This window comes from Xenopus laevis, chromosome 8S (genome assembly GCF_017654675.1).
Source record: "Xenopus laevis strain J_2021 chromosome 8S, Xenopus_laevis_v10.1, whole genome shotgun sequence".
In the NCBI taxonomy this organism is placed as follows: Eukaryota; Metazoa; Chordata; class Amphibia; order Anura; family Pipidae; genus Xenopus; species Xenopus laevis.
The window spans coordinates 97,087,716-97,108,911 of NC_054386.1; the positions used below are offsets into that span (position 1 = coordinate 97,087,716).

Below are 21,196 nucleotides of genomic sequence, written 5' to 3' on the forward strand. Positions count from 1 at the left end.
CATTTCAGAGCAGCGCCCTGCCATTCCCTTCCATTTCCCCCCAGACATTCCCTGTGCAGTCCTGGGCTAGCACATGCTCAGATTTCGGTGTTGCACATGCTTGCACTTCAATAGACACAGGGAACGTAACGGATGTGTCATGGCATGGGGTATGTTAGCAATTGGAATTGGTTTACTTTTAGTTTTCCTTTAAATGTAATTGCTACAAGGAGGGGGAAAAAACAGCATTCCACAACCTATGGATGCAATCCTTACAGTGGGCTTTAACCTATGACAGAAAGACACTATTCCCAGTTAACACGAAGACCCAATTCTAGAGCATACGGCGATAGCTGTTTCAGGACAATGGGAGTCTATTGAATATACAATTTCTGTGGAGTAGCAGTAATACACACGCACGCACGAAACATCGCCAAAAATCGCACAAGACCGTCATTTCAAGAGTCGGCCCAAGTAAGTGAAAACATGGCAGTGAAATTCTGAATAAAGAGACGTTTACTTTGCAGAGTGTTTTTTTAGTGTAGAAAGGTTTAAAGCCATCGGAGAGGGCATGATTTATACAATAAAGACAATATCTACATAAATATGTCCAGTTCTAAAGGGAAAAACCCTATGCATACATAACGGAGGACTTGCTCTTCAGCTTTTTAGAGAGTCTCTGGAAAGCCGTGACTAACACTAATGAAAATAAAATATTAAAGCATGATAAAAAATAGACTGTTGCCAAATCTTGATGCAAAAAAAAAAAAACACAATAGTGGTGCTGCCCACAGAGATACCATTTTCATATTGTTACCACCTGATGCAGACAAGTCTTCCTCGATTTGCTATGATGCATTATGGGAAGTGAAGCTGCTGCAACCTCTGAATTAAAGGCAATATCTGTCCAGTTTCATTGCTAGAAACAGCTGCTAAAACAGACACCAATTAGACCATATAAGAGTTAATAGGCAAGTTCTGTCTTAATGTTAAAAGTTTGCAACAGACCCTGTGATATAGAACCAGCCATTTTGCTCACTGCACATCCGTAGATTAAGGACAAACAGACTGGATTAAGAATGGGCCCTTAAGGACTTTCTTTAAAAAAAAAAATTTTTATAAATGAATTACCATGGATAGGGAGCAATCTAGGATGATCTGAAATCACTGAGCACAGAGAGAACTGGAATTGAACAATTTTATACTGGCAAAGAAAGCAGCAAAACACGGAAATTGGAGGGGGAATTAAAAGGCAAAAAGGTTGCATCAGAGTCCCAAGATGCCATAAGAAGCCTTTTATTTTTAAATAAGAGTCCAAGATGCTGTTTGAAAGGTCTCCGTGATGAGATTGACTTTAAAAGGGTTGTAGATATGGATAGATTATCATGTATACCATATTTTTTTTTTTAAAGCTCCCGGGAGTATAATAAAAACGATGAATGAATTCAGCCCAGCCAGGAGGTGGAAGGGGTTGATGACAACGACGACGAGGACATCGGCTACAGGCTGAAAAAGATAAAATTGAAAAATAAATGCAAGATAAAGATTAAATGCATTTTATGGTGTTTTTATTCATAAATGACACTGTTTACACTGCAAATAATTCACTCTACAATATAGAATGACATTCCTGAACCAGCAAGTGTATTTAGCTGTAATATTGGTGTGTAGGTGCATTTCAGGTCATTTTGCCTGGTCATGTGATTTCAGAGAGAGCCAGCACTTTAGGATGGAACTGCTTTCTGGCAGACTGTTGTTTCTCCTTCTCAATGTAACTGAATGTGTCTCAGCGGGACCTGGATTTTACTATTGAGTGTTGTTCTTAGATCTACCAGGCAGCTGTTATCTTGTGTTAGGGAGCTGTTCTGTTGTTTGGCTGCTGGGGGGAAAGGGAGGGGGTGATATCACTCCAACTTGCAGTACAGCAGTAAAGAGTGACTGAAGTTTATCAGAGCACAAGTCACATGACTGGAGGCACCTGGTAAACAGACAATATGTAAGCCCCATGTGAGATTTCAAAATGAAATATAAAAAAAAAATCTGTTTGCTCTTTTGAGAAACGTATTTCAGTGCAGAATTCTGCTGGATTTAAATGTAAAAAAAACAAAAAATAAAACAACAAGACTCATCCCTAGACATAAAACTGACAGATGCCTGCTCAAGTGTATGAGAGCAGATGACAGCAGCAAGGTGCTCCTGAATGGGGCACCTAAAAGAGGCACAAGTTAAAACGATGAATATCATTCTAAGCATTTACCTATCAGATGACGGCTTCCAAAACGGGCAAATGACAAGGTATTGTGATACTTATTAAAGACCTACCTCTCCTGTTGCTCTTTAGTCTCTTTCTCTGCAACTGGCTTCTCTTCTACTTTTTCTTCTTTCTCAGATTCCTTTGCTGGTTTGGGGGGTTCACTATCCTTCTCTTTATCTGAATCTGGCATTTGCACGCTCTCTTCCGGCTGGGGATCTTCTTTTTCATTTTTCTCTGGCTCTTGATCATCCTCTACTTTTGTTTTTTTGGGGGAGCTCTATGGACCAAAACACAGATGTGAACATCTTTTTTGAAAATTTTCCGTGGAATCCAGAGTGGCAGAAATATAAGAAACTTGACATTGCCTGCCTTGTCCACTGGACAGAGACACTGTTCTCGACAGAACATGAAAGAGGGAGAGGCTGCTCTGATGTTCTTCTGCTTAGGGGAAAAAAAAACCTCTCAAATCTTTCCTAAGCAGAAGAACATCAGAGCAGCCTCTTTCTTTCTCCTGACAACTTCCTTGACTACTTGGTGGTCAGACTGGTGGGAAACTGACCAGCAGGTGGCGCTGTTGTAACATAATTCATTCATATTAACAGCACATGTATCCCTTAATATCTTGGAAAGAAAAAATAAATAACGAATGTACATTGCAAAAGTGCTTAGAATTGTACTCTCAATTTTACATTCACTGGTTTTAAAGGTCTACTTTTCCATTATGAGGTATGAGAGTGCGCTGTAGCAGGGTAATGGGTGCTGCAGTTACGGAGTGATGCCTCTGCAGGAGACCAAGCTTGTGTAAAGGGGTTTTGCCCCTTTTTAAAGGGAAATAACAAGAAAATGAACATTTTATATAAGCTTCCTCACACTGAAGAAAGAAACTTTCTAAATACAATAATTCTGAATATATAATAATCTAGTTTACATTCACTATTACTCACAGCATCCGTTTCTCTTCTGTCAGATTAATGATCCAATATATCTTATGGGGGGGTTCCCTTTCCTAGCAGACGTATTAGAGCTGATTCAAATAACCGATTCCAGTACAAACAAAATGTAACAAAATGAACTGCCTTTTGCACAAATTCTGCATGTAGAGAGACATGATGTCTGGTAATAGAATGAACTCGAATACATCTTTTAGGCAAAAGGAACACCCCTAAGGTCATTCATCTGACACCCAACTGCTGAATGAAGACAGAATAAGGAGAAACAGTTGAGGAGAGAGGAATAGTGAACATAAACTAGATTATTTCAGAATTATTAAAGAATATTTAATTGATTGTATTTAGAAAGTTTCTTATTTCAGTATGCTGAAGTTAATATTTTTCATTTTCACAATAGTTCCCCTTTAAAGATCCAGCTTACTGACGACAGGTTTAGTGTTCCAAGAAATTGTAAGTGTTATAACTAGTTGAAAGTTGCCCAGTTATATCCTCACCTCTGCAGTATCCTCTGCTTTCCGTTTATTTGCTGCCTTGTCAGTCTTTTCCTTGGATTGTTCATCTATCACAAGTTTTCCCTCTTCATCGCTGCTGCCCTCTGCATTCCCTTTCTTCTCGCTTTCTGCTTCCTCTTTCTCTTCTGCATCGGCATCTTCGTCCTCTTCAAGGTTCTTCTTTCTGGCTGCCTGCAAAGCCACAAAGAGAAGAATATGAGATTCATATGGTCTTAATTTTGGAGACCAATGCTGCCCTGTCTGATACCGACTGAACTGATCATGGCGTTGTTGCAAAGCTAAATTTGTATGAATTACCTGAACAGCTAAGGAGAAGGCTACACAACGACGAACGAGACAAGAATCATAGATTTGCTTACCTTTGCACTATTTTTGGCTCCACCTCCACGCTCAGCTTTTGTGGTAGAGCTTCTTTTTCGTGACGGCTGCAATTAGAAGTAGAAAACTTAAGCCAAGGGCAATGGTTCATGCAATGTTATTGAGCTGACCACATCCGATAGTTGCCATTGACTTCAATGGTAAATGCACAATAAAAAAAGTACAAAGACATGCCCTACAGCACATTTAGCATTTAAAGGGGAACTATCACTAAAATGAAAATTTTATATAAGCTTCACCATACTGAAATAAGAAACTTTCTTTATACAATCAATTACAAGTTCTGTACTGTTTCTGAAATCAAGTTTATGTTCACTATTCCTCTCAGCATCTGTTTCTCTTCATTTTCTCTTAATGCAGCAGTTGGGTGTCAGATATTCATTGACAGATCCAATATATCTCATGGGGGGGAGGGGGCTCCTTTTGTCTAGAAGATGTACTAATTAGAGCAAAGAAAGCTAGCAGTTTATTGCCAATACTTTAGCCACTAATAGTACAAGCTATAACACTATTTATTCTGTAGAATGCTTTACTGTACCCGAGTAAACAGCTCTAGAAACTGTTTGTTTAGGATGGCAGCTGCCATATTAGCTTGGTGTGACATCACTTCCTGCCTGAGTTTCCCTGCTCACTCATAGCTCTAGGCTCAGATTACAGCAGGGAGGGGAGAGAGGAGCAAACTGAGCATGCTCAAGACCTAGAGGTTTAAGTTGCAAACAGGAAGTCTGATACAGAAGCTCATGAGTACACAATAGAAGGAAAGAAATGTGGTGTTTCTTTTGACAGAGGACTCAGAGCAGCATTACTTTGAGGGTTTACTGGAGTATTTATATAGACCTTTCTGAAAAAGTACTTAGTTTTAACCTTTCCTTCTCCTTTAAACAAGTCTTTCTCAGTTCTAATGTAAAAAAAATCAGGTGGAAATATATTATCCACTACATACAGGAAAATTTGCCCTCACGTATGCGGCTATTTAGAATGTGATTTACAGCTGTAAACTGTTACCTGGTGTCCAGATGCTTTCACTGTGGGGTTATTCTCAATTTCCCAAAGGCCTTCGCTGAACCCTTTCCTCTTGTTTGTCTTGCCAAACTTCTCTTTAGTTTCCTCATATGGGAAGATATCTTTAGAACCAAGGTATGCTCTGCAGGCAACACACACAACACCATCAGTTTTCTTATACAGTAACAAGGAGCTATGACATGGTGAACATTACTACAGTAAAAGCAAGGCATCCTATCAAAAGTCCAAAGTAACACCCACATGTTAACCAGAGATACATACTCCAACTGCTCACTATTTAATAGCCGGTGCTCTTTTGTACGTTTCTGATCACTATGATAAGGCTTAAAAGCAACAAGTATTTGTAAAATGGGTCAGTACATGCTGCACAATGGACCTAAAAGCAAGTAAATACAGATTAATATGAATGGGATGGTCAGGTGATCTCTGTATATGTGATGCTGCCTATTATACCATATATATCTCTAATTGCTTTAGCTTTCCTACCACTGACATCAGACTAACTGGCATATAGTTTTGAGGCAGAGAACGGGATCCCTTTTTGAGTAGCGGCATCACATTTGTAATTCGCCAGTCTCTCTGCACCATGCCAGACCTCAATGAATCCTGAATAAGAAAAGAGGTTTGGCAATCACAGAGCTAAGCTCGTCAAGTACTCTGGGATGAATACCATTTGGCCCTGGACCGTTGTTTGTCTTAACATGTTCTAATCTCTTTTGAATTGTGTGAACCATGCACCATTAGTAGGAAACCTTCATTATCTGGTTACTCATTTGTGTAGATAGACAAAAAAATTGAGTTCAGAATCTCAGCTTTTTTTTTTTTTTTGTTCTCATCAACCAGCTGATCCCCCTCTAATATTAAGGGTCCCATCCCTTCCTGCTTCATTTTTTATTTTTTACTATTTTCATATTTAAAAAATAATTTTGGATTCTTTACACTGCTTGCTGCAATATCCTTTCCATATCGATTTTAGCATGCCTTATAGCTTTTTTGCATGATTTATTGGCCTCCTTGTACCTTATAAAGGATTCGGCTGTCCCTGCTAACTCGAAAGCCTTAAAAGCACTTCTTTCCCACTTCCAACACCAAAACTTCTATTGAACCAAAAAGGTTTTGCTTTGCAACGACGTTCCTTGCTTACAAGGGGAATATACGGACATGTATATTTATCAAGCAGCATTTTAAAAACTTTCCATTTTTGTTCTGTGTTTAACCCTGTGAAAAGCATTTCACACTTATGTTGCAGAGATGCCCTTATACTGTCAAAGTTTGCATGTCTAAAATTTAGTTACTCCCTTGTAGAATTGCTTCTGCAACAGAATCTCAAAGGAGACCATGTTACTATTCCCTAAATGCTCACCCACACAAATGTTAGAGATGAGTTCAGTATTATTAGTTATTACAAGGTCCAAAAGAGAGTTATTCCTAGTAGGTTCTTGAACGAGTTGGAATAAAAAGTTGTCACTCAGTAGGTTTACAGAACCTACTAGCTTTTTCTGTCTTGGCAACCCCATTATCGCAGTCAATGTCTGGATAATTGAAGTGACCCATAGTATTGTGAAGCCGCTTCTATTTGTAAAAGTAGCTGGGCTTCATACTCGTCACTTATACGAGGTGGTTTATAACATACACCAATGATAATTTTCTTTGTAACCTTTTGCCCAGTCAAAATCTCTACCCAGATGGATTCTACACCCTCACCAGTGCCAGGAATGGTTATATATAGGCTTTACATACAAACACACTCCTCCACCCTTTTTAATCCCTCTGAGGGATTGTAAAAAGTGTGTAACCATTTACATTCACAGTCCAGTCACATGTTTCATCCAACCAGGTCTCAGGGATACCAATTATATCATAATTTTCAATTAACTCTAGGCCTCCCATTTATAAGTCAAATTGCTTTACTTACTATTACACTTCCTTGTATCACTTCCTTGTATCATTAGAATATAAGATATAGTTATACCCCTTTTTAAATACAACGCTTCCTCTCACTTACGTTTCATGCGTGCCGAAGAAGAACACTTGATATCTATTAGCCGATGACTTTGCGTTGGGTTCTGGGACTTCGTCAACCTGAAAGAACAATAAAACATGGAAGCAGATTAATTGGCATGTAGCATTCAATTACATAAACAGCAATTAATTTCTTCATCATTTGTTCATATCCTTTAGGAGTCCGGGTTCCGATTGAGCTCTAAGCTAATGTCACAAGGTGCTGAAAAACGCAGGCTAAAGGTGGCCAGACACGATACGATTCGCTCGTTTGGCAAAGTCGCCAAAGGAGCGGATCTTTCCTAGACATGCCCAGCAACGTTAAGGCGATATTGGGCTTATAACTAAGCAAATGAGTGCCGACAGGAACGAGGACAGCATCAACTAACTAGCCGATGCAGCTCTCTATCACAAAAAAAAAAAAAAAAATATTAGTTTTAATATTGGTGTGTAGGTGCATCTCAGGTCATTTTGCCTGGTCATGTGCTTTCAGAAAGAGCCAGCACTTTAGGATGGAACTGCTTTCTGGCAGGCTGTTGTTTCTCCTACTCAATGTAACTGAATGTGTCTCAGTGGGACCCGGATTTTACTACTGAGTGCTTAGATCTACCGGACAGCTGTTATTTTGTATTAGGGAGCGTTTATCTGGTTACCTTCCCATTGCTAGGCTGCTGGGGGGGGGGGGGGTGATATCACTCCAACTTGCAGTACAGCAGTAAAGAGTGACTGAAGTTTATAAGTCACATGACTGGGGGCAGCTGGGAAACTGACAATATGTCTAGCCCCATGTCAAATTTCAAAATTAAATATAGAAAAATCTGTTTGCTCTTTAGAAACTGGTTTAGTGCAGAATTCTGCTGGAGCAGCACTATTAACTGATTTTTTTAAAAAATCATTCGCAAATGTAATATACACATTATATACACAACTACAGCAGCGATATCACTCCTGGTATTGGGGTAGAAAACACAGACCGAACACTTTATAAAATATATCTTTATGTCACTAGAATACTTTGCCAAGATTTAAGACATTATAAGGACCTTGCATGTAGGGAAATGTGGTTTATTGCCTATTCAACATATAACTAAAAAGAGAATAGGAAAACGAAAATCATATTTATACAATAGAGGACGTGTTAGTGTCTTGGGTGTGTGGGTACAATAATGAAAGGAACGTGTGTCTCTCCGCACCCACAGAGGCAAATATTAACACGACGGAGGAACACTGGCAATTTTGTGGCCATTGAGACCCCAGTTGCGACATGGAGGCCGGCTCTGAGACATTTCTTTATAAAAGAGGCACATAAAGAGCTTCGAATTGTTCATCTAATGCCCACTCAATAATAATTTAAATCTCTGCATGGAAATACATGGACAGCGTCTGCAGCTAATTGGCCTGTGTATGGGGCCCTTAGACGGGCTTCCCCGATCGATATCAGGTTGAAAATCAGACAGATGTTAATTGTACAGGGCTAAAAATCCTGTCGGATCACGGACTGCATCTGTTCGTCTTCTTTTCATTATGATCTGAACGTTGGGCCTTAGGGCCCATGATCGGATCAGCCGAATATCGCCCTCCTCAAGGTGGGCATACCAGGGAGAAATCTGCGAGTCTGACAACCACCAAACAACCCTCCATATTTTCACATAAATTCTATATACCCATATCTATACTGACTATAGAGTTTAGTATCACAATTGCCTTTGTATTATGTCTGTCCAAGAAATCATCCATCTATGTATGGCTACCTTATAGGGGTTATTCACCTTTGAGTTAAAGTTTAGTATGATGTAGAGAGTGAAATAATTTGCAATTGGCCTTCATTTTAAGTTATTTAGCCGTTTCTGCATTCTGGTTGCTAGGGTCCTAATTTCCCTAGCAACCATGCATTGATCTGAACAAGAGACAGGAATATGAATAGGAGAGGGCCTGACTAAGAAGTATGAGTAATAAAAAGTAGCAACAACAATAAATTTGCAGCCTTACACAGGCGGAGTTACCATAAGTTAAAGGAGAAGGAAACCCTGTAGAAAAAAGCCCATATGGATGCCGTGAAGTCTGCTGCCAGAATCTGTGACAAGGTGTACGTATAAAGTATGAAGCATTTCCCGGGGGGAGGAGGTATAGGTTTTTTTCTACAGGGTTTCCTTCTGCTTTAATAAAGACTTTGCGAATTGAAAGTTTAATTTGTCTTGGGGTCTGGCCACACAAGCAGATTCGGGGAGATTAGTCACCCCAGCGAAAAAAATCTGTTCTTCGGGGCAAATATCTCCCAGAACTGCCTCCCGCCTTCCCTCCGCCGGCTAAAATGAAAATCAATGGGGGGGGAAGGCACTCGCGGTGGTTCGTTTTCCGAAGTCGCCCGAAATTTCCTCGTGAGGCAGGGGGAAGACAGTTCGAAGAGATTGTGGCCACGAAGAGGAGATTTGTCCCTGGGGCAACTAATATCCCCGAATCTGCTTGTGTGGCCAGACTGGGGGTTTTTATTTATTTTTTTTTTAAATTGAGGTTACTGGTCCTTTAATAAATCTGCCCCTTAATTTACATTCTAAGAGAAAATATATTGTTTTCTAGAGTGAGCCACTGGTGAAGGTCACACACACACACGGTCTGTACAGAAAGCCTGGTTAGCAAAGTGGCGCCATTAGCAAGAGGGAGGTCAAGGACAGTCTAATACCATGATTTGGCGCTATATATATATATATATATATATATATATATATATATATATATATATATATATATATATATATATATATATATATATATATATATATATATATATATATATATATATATATATATCCAAATCATTTTTGCTATATATATATATATATATATATATCCAAATCATTTTTGCTATATATATATCCAAATCATTTTTGCTATATATATATATATATATATAATCAAATCATTTTTGCTATATATATATATATATATATATATATATATATATATATATATATATATATATATATATATATATATATATATATATATATATATATATATATATATATATATATATATATATATATATATATATATATATATATATATATATATATATATATATATATATATATATATATATATATATATATATATAGCAAAAATATGCCTGATCCCCATGTTCTGGAACATAACAGAGGCCTATGTAGACTCAAGAGTAGAGGACCACATCAGCGTTACAAATCTGCTCCTCTAATGACAGAATTTTCAAACAAGCCAGATACCTCTCAAGTACGGCCCATACACAGCCAGATAAGGTGCCGACCTGGTCTGAACTGGTAGCCTAAAGGTGGCCATACACGGATAGATCCGCTCGTTTGGCGATGTCGCCAAACGAGCGGATCTCCCTCCGATATGCCCACCTTGAGGTGGGCAATATCGGGCTGATCCGATCGTGGGCCCTAGGGCCCAACGATCGGATCCTAGCGTTCGCCAAACGGGCGGTCGGATCGCGGGACCGCATCAACGAACAGATGCGCCCGCGATCCGACGGGATTTTTAATCCCATCCGATCGAGATCTGGCTGATTTTCGGCCAGATCTCGATCGGGGAAGCCCGTCGGGGGCCCCCATACACGGGCCAATAAGCTGCCGACTCGGTCTGTCGGCAGCTTTTATCGGCCCGTGTATGGCCACCTTAAGTCTGCCCGTTGTCTACCAGATCTATATGTGGCACAGACCATATTTATACATTAACCTATATACACACACAGAGAAGTCAGTTTTCTTGCGTGACCAATTTTGGTTTTTGGCTGCACAGGAATTTGATCTAAACAGACACACAAGGTGAAAGTTCCCTGCTCGTGACTGTGCAGTTAGGTGCTCATTAAGATAAGGTTTCATGGAGTAAGAAGATAAAGTAAGTTCACGCAGAAAGACAGCCAACACATTCAACAGAATAATTCTGCAAAATGAAAAAAAAAAAAAAAAATGATACTGGATATCCCCTGCATAAACTCCTGTTTACTCTATATAGTGCACCAATATACATCACACAGTGGCAGTTTGCCATGGGGTGTAGTGATGTGCATGCCGGCCCGATACCCGCGGATAGGTCGGGTTCCGGTCAAACCTGCACCCCCCTTTGCGGGAGGGGGGCGGGTCCGGGTCGAGCTCTTCCTCCTGCTCTCCGGCCAGCCACCTTCAACTGCCGGCTTTATAGCAGCCCGCCTGCTCGACCCACCCCTTTTGTGACATCATCGGCGGGGCTATAATGGGAAGCCGGAAGTCAGGCTTCGGTGGAGGTAAGCCAGATGCGGATCGGGAAAAACAGATTAATGGGATGCTATTTTCCTCCAGTACAACAATTTTTCCAAACTAAAATTTTGCAACACATGCTAATGAACTCAGACATAAAACAGCGCACACACACAACCCTTTTATGGGCTTGAGTTACAGATGCCCACCATACAAGTCAGAAAGGCTAGTAAGAAATAAGATACATATAATTTAAAATTTAAATAAAGATATTACAAAAAAAAGAGAGAAAAAAAAAGAAAAAGATACATATGGTCATTAAGGTTATTATTCATTTATCGAGAATCTCAGCCATAAAGCAGGGCAGCATGTATTGCACTTCTGATAAAGAGTACTTTTCCCTTCAAGGATCAGTAACACCAAATTTAAGTTTTTTTTAAAGTAATGAAAATATAATGTAGTGTTTTGCTACACAGGTAAAATTGATGTTTGCTTTAGAAGCTCTACTAGAGCTTATATAAACAAGCTGCTGTGTAGCCATGGGGGCAGACATTCAAGCACAGGATACACAGTAGATAACAGATAAGTACTACTATAGTTTATATAAACAAGCTGCTGTGTAGCCATGGGGACAGCCATTCAAGCACAGGATACACAGTAGATAACAGATAAGTACTACTATAGTTTATATAAACAAGCTGCTGTGTAGCTATGGGGGCAGACATTCAAGCACAGGATACACAGTAGATAACAGATACGGTAAGTACTACTATAGTTTTTATAAACAAGCTGCTGTGTAGCCATGGGGGCAGCCATTCAAGCACAGGATACACAGTAGATAACAGATAAGTACTACTATAGTTTATATAAACAAGCTGATGTGTAGCCATGGGGGCAGCCATTCAAGCACAGGATACAAAGTAGATAAATAAGTACTACTATAGTTTTTATAAACAAGCTGCTGTGTAGCCATGGGGGCAGCCATTCAAGCACAGGATACACAGTAGATAACAGATAAGTACTACTATAGTTTATATAAACAAGCTGATGTGTAGCCATGGGGGCAGCCATTCAAGCACAGGATACAAAGTAGATAAATAAGTACTACTATAGTTAACGGGTGCATGCTTGGAAGCCTCACAGAAGGCTTGCATATAGGCCAACACTGCTTCAATCAACTGGCAGAATTAGAACTTATATAGATATTAATACACAAACATTATATATAAGCCAGCACTCTTGAATAAAGTGTTCATTTGCCTGAGTGCACGATCAATATAATATCTCGAACAATCACAAGCCACAAAATCAGGTGAGCTGGCCCCACATTAGGAAGGATGTCTAAAACCAAACATGTGAATTTTATTATTTGTCAAGTACAAATTATTACAATAACGTACACAGAGTGAAGTACCATATATCAAGTTAAGGTTTCTGTAGACACCTTCATATTAGAATATTTTAAAGGAACAGTAACACCAAAAAATGTACATGTTTTTAAGTAATGAAAATATAACGTACTATTGAGCTGCATTGGTACAACTGGTGCCAGATATTACATTGTCAGTTAGATCCAATATATATTATAGGGGGGATCCCTTTCCTAGCAGATGTATTAGAGCTCACTCAAATAACTGATTCCAGTACAAACAAAATAACTGCATTTGCACAAATCCTGCATGTAGAGAGACATGATGTCTGGTGAGTTTAATAGAGTGAGCTCTAATGCATCTTCTAGGCAAAAGGAGCCCCCTATAAGATATATTGTATCATTCATCCGACACCCAACTGCTGCATGAAGACAGAATGAAGAGAAACAAATGCTGAGGGAGAAATAGTAAAGATAAACTTGATTATTTCAGAAACAATTCAGAATTTTTAATTGATTGATTCAGTTTATGCTGAATCGAAAATTAAAATTCAATTTTCGCGATAGTTCCCCTTTAAGAATAACAGGTATGCAAACAGACTGCGCACTTTGGGAAAAGCTTTACATCCCCTTTCAAGTAGTAACCTATCTTTTGATGCAACAAGTAGGCAAGTCTTACACACAGGAAACTTGTAATACCCTGCAACGTGTTTCAATAAAGAAGTTGTTCACCGTCCAACACTTTTTTCAGTTCAGTTGGTTTCAGATAGTTTACCAGAAATAAAGACTTGTTCCAATTACTTTCTGTGTATGACCATTTTCTTTATATGGAAGTGTAGTGTAATTTTTTTTTACTTTCTAAAGCAGCTCTGGGAAGGAGGGTCGTCGACCCTGTAAACTGTTCTAAATTGATACATTTGTTACCTTTCCCTGCTGAGCAGAATCTCTGGGTTTCATTACAGGCAGCTGTTAGAATTGATACAATAGTTGCTGATACTGAGAAATGGATCAACTAAATGTTGCAAAATTGTAACAGTTAAGAGTCTGCACCTGAATTACTGAGCTGCCAGAGTCAAACACCAGAGACAGGGAAATTCACCTTTAAACTTCGATTCTGAAAAAACAGTAAAAAATAAAAAAAATAATCATAGCAACTGAAAAAAAGTAATTCCTGGTGAACAATGTGAAAACAACTGAACTGAAAGTGTTTGAAAGGTGAACAACCTCTTTAAGCAATAATTATATTTAATCCTTTCCTATCCAAGATTTGGAGTTTCAAAATTAGTGATGCAACGAATCCAGGATTCGGTCGAATCCTATTTTTCCGGCCGAACCAAATCCTAATTTCCATATGCAAATTAGGGGCAGGGAGGGGAATACCGTGATTTTTTGTCACAAAACAAGGCAGTAAAAAAAAAAAATGTTTTCCGTTTCCCACCCTCAATTTGCATACGCAAATTAGGATTCAGTTCGTTATTCAGCCGGATCTTTCGTAAAGGATTTGGGGGTTGGCCAAATCCAAAATAGTGGATTCGGTGCAATCCTACTCAAAATGCAGGACCACTCAATTAGGGATGCACCGAATCTACTATTTTGGATTTGGCCAACCCCCAAATCCTTTGCGAAAGATTCGGCCAAATACAAATCTGCATATGCAAATTAGGGGTGGAAACAGGAACTTTTTTTACTTCCTTGTTTTGTGACAAAAAGTAATGCAATTTCCCTCCCTGCTTCTAATTTGCATATGCAAATTAGGATGTGGATTCGGTTCGGCCAGGCAGAAGGATTCGCCCGAATCAGAATCCTGCTGAAAAAGACCGAATCCCAAACCGAATCCTCAATAAATCAACCAACTTAGCTTAAATATCAAGTACCAATCAAATGTTTCCCAATGCCCTATTACATAATGAATGGAAATATTTAAAGGAATTGCATCTATTCTATTATTTACAATTAACTTAAAATGGATATAGATTAAACTATTAGACAAAAAAAAAAAATTAGCTTAGTTATGGCCACCGTTCTTTCGGCCAACTCATGTAACAGTATGCCCCCTGAGATCTGCCCAGCCCCATACACAGGTTCAGTAATACAAGATTGGACAAAAAATAACATTTTATAACTTGTGAGCACAAGCCATAGACATAGCTGGAGTGCAATATTGCATATTTTAAGGATTGACTTCAGCAGGGAATTAAGTAGATGTTATATTGTGACATTTTTTTGCCCCAAGTCAATTCCAGATGTACTCTGGGAAAAGCAGGCAAAACAAATGCGAGTGCTAAACTGTACAGGTACAGTTGGCAACAAAAACCAATCAGCAGTTTGTTCATTTTGAAGAGTCTGTAACAAAGCCAGAACAATTAAAGGGGAAGTAAAGTCTAAAATAGAATAAGGCTAGAAATGCTGTATTTTGTATACTAAACATGAACTTACTGCACCAGAAGCCTAATCAAACAAATGATTTATGCTTTCAAAGTTGGCCACAGGGGTCACCATCTTGTAACTTTGTTATACATCTTTGCAAGACTAAGACTGTGCACATGCTCAGTGTGGTCTGGGCTGCTTAGGGATCGTCATAAATTATCAAAACAGCACAAGTCAAATATCTGCCAGAAGTCGATACTGCAGGACTGATTAATAATCAGATTATGCAGACTGCACTGGGTTCTGTGTTGTCATGTAGTCTAATGTGGATTTTATAGTTTTTGTTTTGTTTAATACAAGCTTTCTCCAACTCTGCAGAACCAGCGGTTGCAGCAAAATTATCCTCCAAATAGAATCCCAGTTTATCTGTGTAAATCTGGCTCCATGATCTTTGTTCCTGCAGCTGGAGTTGGCAACAGTAAAGGCAAAAATAATATCCAATACAAATCTCTACACAGTCGCCAACTGCTCTACAGGGAAACAAACAAAGCTGCTTGAGTTCTGCATGGCTGGGAAGTAAGGCGGGGCTCCCCCTGCTGTTCATAAGTATGATTGTTTCCCTGCAGACCAGACTGCTTGTTACTGGTAAGTACACTGTGCAAAACCTTGATTATATTAGCAAGTACAGGTGGCCACAGACGTAACAATTGCGATCTTGAAAAAGATGTTTTCAAGAAAGAGCGTTAGTTTCAATACACACGTGTAGAGCTGAATTGTCAGATATACAGACAGAAACAATAGAATTCTACCTGTATCTGATGATTCAGCACTAACACCGATGTTTGAGTTCCTTCAAAGGCCCCTGATCAAATTTTCCATCCAGCCCGATCGACGAGCCGACCGATACCAAAGTCTTCGATATTGGTCGGCTCTTAAATTCTCTGTGTGTGTCTATGGGCACCTTAAACCATTGTGTGATCTCAGTCTGGAATTCACTTGCCTGGGGTTATACAAAACGGATACAAGAAGATATTCCAGGGCCTTTTTAATTAGCAATTACCTGCCTTTTGTGCAGCTGTTCCCAATACTAAATACAGATCTATATGAAACTATACACATGGACTGACTTGCAAAACATGTGTACATTGAAACACAGCCATGGGGGAATACATGACTGGGTCATAAATACACAGATTATCATGTGTATACACATTAGGAGCTGGTCCTGTTCCAAACAACAGACATGAGGCCTTATACACAAGGCATGTGCTTAATAAGAAGAGAAAGATATACATCCAACCCTGCCCCACACATGGAGACACAGGCCTTTGTGAATCCTCATGGTGATTTGTGCAAACTCCATAGGGACCAATATCACAAGCATGTCACAAACATGAAGAAAGGTATCAATATAAACACACACATATCCCAGTGTTGCAACTGCCACAGGAGGAGATAAGCCCAAGACTTCTTAACCCTTAAAGAAATAGTTCAGTATAAAAATGATAAAAGTGGGTAAATAGACAGGCTGTGCAAAATAAAAAATGTTTCTAATACAGTTAGTTAGGCAAAAATGTAATGTATAAAGGCTGGAGTGACTGGATGTGTAACATAATAGCCAGAACACTACTTCCTGCTTTTCAGCTCTCTTGGTTTCCACTGATTGGTTACCAGGCAGTAACCAATCAGTGACCTCAGGGGGGGTGGGCACATGGGTCATAACTTTTGAATCTGAGCTGAATGCTGAGGATCAATTGTAAACTCACTGAACAGTTATGTCCCATGGTCTTCATTATTTATTTGTTTTATAGTTTTTGAATTACTTGCCTTTTCCTTCTGACTCTTTGCAGCTTTCAAAAAGGGAGTCAGTGACCCCATCTAAAAAACAAAATGCTCTGTAAGGCTACAAATGTAGTTATTACTACTTTACATTACTCATCTTTCTATTCGGGTCCTCTCCTAGTCATATTCCAGTCTCTTATTCAAATCAGTGCATGGTTGCTAAGGTAATGTGGACCCTGGCAACCAGATTGCTGAAATTGCAAACTGGAGAGCTGCTAAATAACACAAATAAAAAACCAATTGCAAATTGTCTCAGATTACCAGTCTCTACATCGTACTAAAAGTTAACGCAAAGATTAACAACCCCTTTAATGTAAGAAAAGGTTATTTGATACCCTTATCGTTTTCAGTGTACATATTGGGCTACTTTTAAACGGCTTTTGGCTAGTTTTTTTTTTTTTGATAGTCTTTGGCTGGTTTTGAAATCTAAACCTGGCAACCCTGAGACAGGGTCATTTGAAACCTGGAAGAAGGCAGCAAATCAGTCAAAAACTATTGAAAATAAAATAAAGACCATCTGGAAAGTTGCTTAGAATGCGCCTTTCTAGAACAGTGAAAGTTAGCAGAAAGGTGAAGTTTTAAAGGGGTTGCTCACCTTTGAGTTAATTGTTAGTATGATGTAGTGAGCGATATTCTGAGACCATTTGCAATTGGTTTTCATTTTGCGGTTTTTGAGCTATTTCGCTTTTTATTCAGCGGTTCTCCAGTTTGCAGTGTCAGAAATCCGGTTGCTAGGGTCCAAATGACCCTAACAACCATGCAGTGATTTCAATAAGAATATGGAACATTAATAGGGGAGCGTTGAACAGAAAGATTAGTAATAAAAAGTAGCAATAACAATGAATGTGTAAAGCTCTCCATAGACGCGACGATTTTTCTTGCCGAACGACCGATTTTAGGGAAGTCCGATCAATCCTTTGAAATTATCGTGCGGTTAGTGGGAATCGAACGGTCGTACATCTTACGATTTTCCGGTCGGGAAATTGATCGGCCAGGTTAAAAAAATCTTTGTAGTTCCCAGTGCAATCTATGTTTGCAGGGCCAAGCTGTGGCAAATTGGTCTTTTTAGTTGATGGTAAATTCGTACAATCATTACGAGAATATCGTGGTCTCACGATGAGGATCTGATCTTTTAACAATCTCAATATCTATGCCCAGCTTAACTTTAGAGAGGATTTGCTTTTAGAGGGGGTCAGCGACCCCCGTTTGATCGCTAGCAAGTCAGGAGAACGCAAATAATTCATAAACTATAAAAAAAAGAAATGAAGACCAGTTGAAAAGTTGCTTAGAATGTGCCTTTGTAGAACATAGTGAAAGTTAAGAGAAAAGTGAACGTACAGCAGCCCCACGCGTGGTTACACAGAGGAGACTAAACATACAGGTAGTTACACAACTAGTCATGGCTTGTTAGTAGCACAGGCCTCACACAAAGAAGTGTTAGTAGCCAAGGGCGGTTGTGTAAACACAGGCAGTAATAAGTAGTAATAGAGGCAGTGTAATAAGTAGTAATAGAGGCAGTGTAATAAGTAGTAATAGAGGCAGTGTAATAAGTAGTAATAGAGGCAGTGTAATAAGTAGTTATAGAGGCAGTGTAATAAGTAGTAATAGAGGCAGTGTAATAAGTAGTTATAGAGGCAGTGTAATAAGTAGTAATAGAGGCAGTGTAATAAGTAGTTATAGAGGCAGTGTAATAAGTAGTAATAGAGGCAGTGTAATAAGTAGTTATAGAGGCAGTGTAATAAGTAGTTATAGAGGGAGTGTAATAAGTAGTTATAGAGGGAGTGTAATAAGTAGTTATAGAGGGAGTGTAATAAGTAGTTATAGAGGGAGTGTAATAAGTAGTTATAGAGGCAGTGTAATAAGTAGTTATAGAGGGAGTGTAATAAGTAGTAATAGAGGCAGTGTAATAAGTAGTTATAGAGGCAGTGTAATAAGTAGTTATAGAGGCAGTGTAATAAGTAGTTATAGAGGCAGTGTAATAAGTAGTTATAGAGGCAGTGTAATAAGTAGTAATAGAGGCAGTGTAATAAGTAGTTGTAGTTATAGAGGGAGTGTAATAAGTAGTTGTAGTAATAGAGGCAGTGTAATAAGTGGTTATGAGGCCAGTGTTGTAGACAGAGGCCCAGTAAAGAGGGGTCACAAGTCCGGGACTCACCCGAGCAGGCCAGTGGGGGTAGCCCTTCATTTTGGCGAACACCAGGTCCCCACATTTGTACTCCCTCTGCCTGTTGGAGCGGGACATGGCGGAGAGCGCTCGGCTACAGCAGCAGCTTCTTCTCTACCTCAGGGAAAGAGCGGGAAAGAGGCACTGGAACTGGTTCACTAGTCGCACGGGAAGCTCAGGCTGACGCACAAATAACCGGAGCGGAGGCGGCGGCTGCTGCTACTAGAGGACACGGCTTGAGGCCTGCGCTGGGAAGGTGGGGGTGTCGGTGTCCGGCGGTGGTTTGGTGCCCATCCACTTGTTTGTGTTTGAATCTCTCCTCTCTCGCGTTGATTTGCTCCCTCCTCCGCTCCCCACCCCCCTTTCCACTCTCTCCTCCTCCAGCTCACAGGCCAACGCGCGCTGCGATCGATTGCTAATGCCTGGCAGGTCATCAAAGCGCAGCATGAAGAGTTTCCCGCCTCTGGATGAAGACGTCGCCAGGCTGTCTAGCCCGAGCGCAGCCAAATGGATTGTCGTCAAAGAAACGGCTGCCCTCTTATGCTACTTCCGTTAAGGCTGACCGGAAGTAACCTTGTTGTTATTCTGTTCTGTGGAAAATAAAGCTTCGGCCAAAATCTATTTCACTCTTCCTATCCTTCTTACCTTCCCCCATCCACTTCCCAATGTACCAAGCTTTATTATGGTACTGGATTGTACAGTGACATAGATTTATGTACAGTTTAGTTATTTATATATTCATAATATATAGTGAATAAAGTACCCCCTCTTGTAAAATATAAGGATATTATAAGTTACAGAGGAGTTACATGACCATATAAAAATACAAGGCCTTCTGTATAAATCATACTGCATACCTCCCAACTGTCCCTTTTTCGGAGGGACCAGCCCATCTTTTGACAGCTCAACCCGCAGTCCCTCATTTGTACTGGAAAGTCCCTCTTTTCTCTGCACTGAACAGCCAGAAAAAGAAACAAAGTTTCTCACTTAATTGGCTTTTAGCAGAGAGCCCAGAACAGCTAACAGGTGCAAATAAGATACTTTGTAACAATTTTGAGACACAAAAACACAGTTTAGATAAGGAGAAATATTTTCAAACTTTCATAACCTGCCAAATTTTGTAAAACAAACATGGTCATTAGAGGGTGTGGCCACAGAAAGGGGTGTGGTCAAAAAATTGCTGCACTACATGCGGAAAAAAATTTTTGTCCCTCTTTTTACTTCCAAAATGTTGGGAGGTATGCCAGCAACCCAAGAGTCATGAATATGCTTCACACCCAGTTCACCAAATTGTTTTCACGTCTCAACCAAAGCAACAAAGAGAGGTAAAATGGCCTTTTTGCATAAAAGGCTTTTGGAATACATGGCAAAAGGAGTTCCAAGTCAAGAAATTATATATGTGATCAAGTAAACACCAAAAAAGTTTGTAGACTAGACTGATAATTCTGTAGTGCAAAAACAAACATTCAATTACAATGCCTGATTAGCATGCTAAATGCAATACTTCAATTAGATACATATAACAGATATTAATATAGATATAAGAAATACTGCAACACCTATTTTGCATTTTAAGAACATCAGATGTCACTATTGAGTTCCACTAATCTATAATTGTGCAAGGCTGCAGTATGATTTATACAGAAGGCCTCGTATTTTTATATGGTCATGTAACTCCTCTGTAACTTATAATATCCTTATATTTTACAAGAGGGGGTACTTTATTCACTATATATTATGAATATATAAATAACTAAACTGCATACCTCCCAACATTTTGGAAGTAAAAAGAAGAACAAAATGTTTTTTTCACACGTATCGCACCGAAATGTTTTGACCATGCCCCTTTTGACCATGTGGCCACACCCCCTAATTACCATGTTCATTTTACAAAATTTGGCAGGTTATGGAAGTTTGAAAATATTTCTCCTTATCTAAACTGTTTTTTTGTGTCTCAAAATTGTTACAAAGTATCTTATTTGCACTTGTTAGCTGTTCTGGGCTCTCTGCTAAAAGCCAATTAAGTTAGAAACTTTGTTTCTTTTTCTGGCTGTTCAGTGCAGAGAAAATAGGGACATTTCAGTAAAATTGAGGGACTGCGGGTTGAGCTGTCAAAAGAGGGACTGTACATAAATCTATGTCA

General features: G+C 39.2%; 1 protein-coding gene across 2 annotated transcripts; it reads right to left on the reverse strand.

The window, feature by feature from the left end:
• Window positions 1-499: 499 nt before the first annotated feature.
• Window positions 500-19,530, reverse strand: hdgf.S (heparin binding growth factor S homeolog). Of its 2 annotated transcripts, XM_041574175.1 has the most exons (8): window positions 19,045-19,530; window positions 16,875-16,925; window positions 7,102-7,178; window positions 5,079-5,217; window positions 4,055-4,120; window positions 3,678-3,866; window positions 2,302-2,510; window positions 1,391-1,485 (listed from the first exon to the last, which is right to left on the reverse strand). In XM_041574175.1, the coding sequence occupies exons 1-8, from the start codon at window positions 19,129-19,131 to the stop codon at window positions 1,479-1,481; spliced, it is 825 nt and encodes a 274-aa protein (XP_041430109.1). In that variant the 5' UTR covers window positions 19,132-19,530; the 3' UTR covers window positions 1,391-1,478.
• Between the last annotated feature and the right edge of the window lie 1,666 nt (window positions 19,531-21,196).